The following is a 4273-nucleotide window of genomic DNA, read 5'->3' on the forward strand; positions in this document are numbered from 1 at the left end:
ATGTCAGAGTTTTAGATTCAAATCATCTGATGTTGAGAAATGACAAAGTTTGAGTCATTTTTGTGTTTGATAAGATTGTTTTACTGTGGAGATCGTTTAGAGTCGAGTTGAGTCCAGAAGTTAATCAGTTGTAGACGAACATCCAGATTATTTCCTGAAACTTTGAATTAATTACATTTATTGATTCATGGAATAAGGAGCGGCACAGTGGAGCAGTGGTTAGAGCTGTTGCCTCACAGCAAGAAGGTTGCAGGTTCCCTTCCCCCCTGGGGTCTTTCTGTGTGGAGTTATGTTCTCCCCGTGCATATTTTGTAAAAACTTAAAAAACACATGAACACACACACCACCACAAACAACAACAACAACAACAACAACAACAACACCAACAACAGTCATGTATCATATCAAACAGTTGTGAATCCTGCTGTTCACACTGAAAGTGAACGCTCTGTTCCTGACACAAATCCACTCGTGAGTTCAGCTGACACTAATATGAAGCTTCAGCAGTCTGACACTAATTCTGTCTGCTTCTTCCAAAGTTACACACAACTGAGAACAACATCCCTCTGACATCTGGACTTCACTTTGGACCTTTGGAGACAAATGATCACATTTCTTCACAGACACTTGGACACATTTTCATATCTTTGGTTTTATGTTCAGATAAATCCCAAAAATCAATTAAGTAAAATGATCAAACTGAAGTAAAGAACTGAAAGTGAATTTAGTGAAAAACAAATTGTCATTTAAATCACCTTAGCTTTTCCAGTCTACAGTTTGGACTCTCCAGTCCAGCAGACAGAATCTTCACTCCTGAATCATCGAGGTCATTGAAGCTCAGGTCCAGTTCTGTCAGATGGGAGGGGTTGGACTTCAGAGCTGAGGCCACAACTTCACAGTGAGTCTCTGAGAGTCCACAGCCAGAGAGTCTGTCAGGACACATAAAAAGAAAATGATTTCATCCTGATAAATGACCAGTTCTGTTCAGATTAGAAGAGAAACCAGTTGAACTCTTCCTGTTGGACTTTTTTCCTTCACTTCAGAGCTTCAGTTCATCTTCTCTGTTTGATGGGATGAAATATTTCTCATCAGTGTCTCTCGTAGCTGCAGCTTTGTTCTGCTGTCATTGGGGGGTGAAGGGAGGGGTCCTTGTTGATTATTGTCTTCAGTGTTTTCTGCAGGAACCAAAGCTGCTGGTTTGATTCCAGTCATGTCTCTCTCTGTCCTCTGTCCTGTTTATTAAACCATCAGAGTCCAGTAAAGACTGATGAGTCTGACATGAGACACGAGGAACTGGAGGAGTTTTTCCTCCAGGACATCAGCTGGGTGGAACATGTTGGAAATAATGGGACTGATCTTTATGCAGGAACACAAATAATGTTGCTGTTGACAGTTATATGTCTGCTTTAAATCATCAGGTTTACACTCACATCTCTTTCATCATTTATTATTGAGGTTTAGCTGTTTGGTTCCTAAAAGGCTCTGAAATTATAAAACAAAAGATTTTTAAATAAACTACTCATATAAAATGCACAAAGTTACTTTTTACCTGAAGGTTAATAAATAAGAAGAATTACAATGATGATCTGTTAGTAAAACATTTATTAAAGATGAGTAAAATGAAAGATGATCTGCAGTGGAGCTCTGCAGGTAACACAGTCCCAAAGGACAAGAGAGAACAACTCAGTTCTCAGATGTTTGTTCAGATGTAAGTGGAGCCAAATAAAACCAACCCCTCCTGTGTGTGTCTGAACATGTGTGTAAACTGTGTTTCCTTCAGTGAGCTGTAGAAGCTGTCCAGTGTGGACGTGGTGAACTTCTGCTTGAGAACAGAGTCACACTGAATGTCAGTCAGCTCCAACTGAACATCTGCAGGAACATCTGCTGTGAAACTAAAGCAAAGATCAAAGCAGCTCAAGGTCTGCTTCTAACTCTGTGACGTCTGAGAAACACTGGTTGAACTCAGCGTGGAAGTCTGTCTGACCAGTGACCTATCTGTCACTTTGACTGGAAGTTACATCCAGAGTGACCAGTGCTGGAAAAGCTGGGAAGCATTTGTTGGTTTGTTGTTGGGAAACAGCTGAGTTTGACTTTGAACAGGATGTAACTCTACTTTCAACTCACAAGACGTGACACGATACTCGGTTCAAAGATCAAAACAATCCTGGACTCTCAGAATGAAACAATCCTGGGTTCACAGAAACACACTCGTTTCTCAGGAGTCTTTAAGAACTAAGAACAGTTCTTCAGTTCTACATGACCTTCTAAAGCTGTGTGACCTTTGAAGTCAGGGGGGTCAAACTCATTTTCACATGGAGCCAAAAATAAAACCATCTTCCAAGTCAACGGTCAACCAGGGTCAATATGATTTGAAAAGTAATAAATAAAGAAATTTTCCATGTTTTCCTGATGTTTCTTCTTGAAAGATTTTCTTGCAGAAATATCATCTATAGATCCAGTTTCTTTACCTGATTCTCCTTCATGGCTTGAAGGGAGCTGCTACTTATCTCCAGAAGATGGAGGTTTGAAAGATGGGTGACACCCTGGACAGGTCTCCAGTCCATCACAAAGACACATGGAGACAAATGAGACAACCATTCACTCTCTCACTCACACCTAGGGACAATTTAGAGTCACCAATGAAGCAAACCTGCATGTTGTTCTGTGGGAGGAAACGGAGTAAACCCAAACCTAAAACAGATGTTTGATAGATGCAGAATCTATTTTTAATGTTTTACTCTGCATGACAAGTTACCTTACAGTTTGTGTTTCATTTGACATATTATTCATTTAGAAACATCTCACTGTGTTTGTACTTACAGAGCTTTGTTGGAGGCTTTGAGAACTGGCAGCAGCCTCAGAAGATGCTCCTTTTTAGCAGAATATTTATTCAGGTCAAACACATCCAGATCTTTTCCTGATGTCAGTAAGATGAAGACCAGAGCTGACCAGTGAGCAGGAGACAGTTCATCTGTGGAGAGACTTCCTGAACTCAGAGACTGTTGGATCTCCTCCACTAGAGAACCATCATTCAGTTCATTCAGACAGTGGAACAGATTGATGCTTTTCTCTGCAGACAGATTCTCACTGATCAGATTCTTGATGTACTGGACTGTTTCCTGATTGGTCTGTGAGCTACTTCCTGTCTGTGTCAGTAGGCCTCGTAGGAGAGTCTGATTGGTCTGCAGTGAAAGACCCAGGAGGAACCGGAGGAACAAGTCCAGGTGTCCATTTGGACTCTGTAAGGCCTGGTACACAGCACAAAGGTGGAGATATTTTAGTTTTGGTTTCTTCAAACCTAAAGACATCTTGGCTTTAGTTTCCATCAGATTGAGTCCAGAGTTGATGAAGGTCAGATGGACATGAAGAGCAGCCAGAAACTCCTGAACACTCAGATGGATGAAGCAGAACACCTTGTCCTGGTACAGGCCTCTCTCCTCTTTAAAGATCTGTGTGAACACTCCTGAGTACACTGAGGCTGCTCTGATATCGATGCCACACTCTGTCAGGTCTGATTCATAGAAGATCAGGTTTCCTTTCTGCAGCTGCTCAAAAGCCACTTTTCCCAGAGACTCAATCATCTTCCTGCTCTCTGGACTCCAGAGTGGATCTGTCTCAGCTCCTCCATCATACTTGACCTTCTTGACTTTGGTGTGAACCAGCAGGAAGTGGATGTACATCTCAGTCAGGGTGTTGGGCAGCTCTCCTCCCTCTCTGCTTTTCAACACGTCCTCCAGAACTGTAGCAGTGATCCAGCAGAAGACTGGGATGTGGCACATGATGTGGAGGCTTCGTGATGTCTTGATGTGGGAGATGATCCTGCTGGCCTGCTCCTCATCTCTGAACCTCTTCCTGAAGTACTCCTCCTTCTGTGGGTCAGTGAAGCCTCTGACCTCTGTCACCATGGCAACACACTCAGCAGGGATCTGATTGGCTGCTGCAGGTCGTGTGGTTATCCAGAGGCGAGCAGAGGGAAGCAGTTTCCCCCTGATGAGGTTTGTCAGCAGCACATCCACTGAGGTGGACTCTGTAACATCAGTCAGGATCTGGTTGTTGTGGAAGTCCAGAGGAAGTCGACACTCATCCAGACCATCAAAGATGAACACAAGCTGGAAGTCTTCAAAGCTGCACGTTTCTTTGGTTTCAGTAAAGAAGTGATGAACAAGTTCCACCAAGCTGAACTTCTTCTCTTTCAGCACGTTCAACTCTCTGAAAGTGAATGGAAACATGAAGTGGATGTCCTGGTTGGCTTTGTCTTCAGCCCAGTCCAGAG

At 42.8% G+C, this 4273-nt stretch overlaps 1 protein-coding gene across 1 annotated transcript; it reads right to left on the reverse strand.

Moving 5' to 3' along the window:
- Window positions 1-755: 755 nt before the first annotated feature.
- On the reverse strand, window positions 756-4265 carry LOC119429638 (protein NLRC3-like; the record flags this gene model as incomplete). Its single annotated transcript, XM_037697230.1, has 2 exons — window positions 756-929; window positions 2821-4265. Coding segments are annotated over 2 exons (1619 nt in total), but the record flags the coding sequence as incomplete, so codon positions are not given.
- Window positions 4266-4273: the final 8 nt, after the last annotated feature.

The sequence above is a fragment of the Nematolebias whitei genome, unplaced genomic scaffold (assembly GCF_014905685.2).
Source record: "Nematolebias whitei isolate Nwh7 unplaced genomic scaffold, NemWhi1 Nwh_scaf_4318, whole genome shotgun sequence".
Taxonomy (NCBI): Eukaryota; Metazoa; Chordata; class Actinopteri; order Cyprinodontiformes; family Rivulidae; genus Nematolebias; species Nematolebias whitei.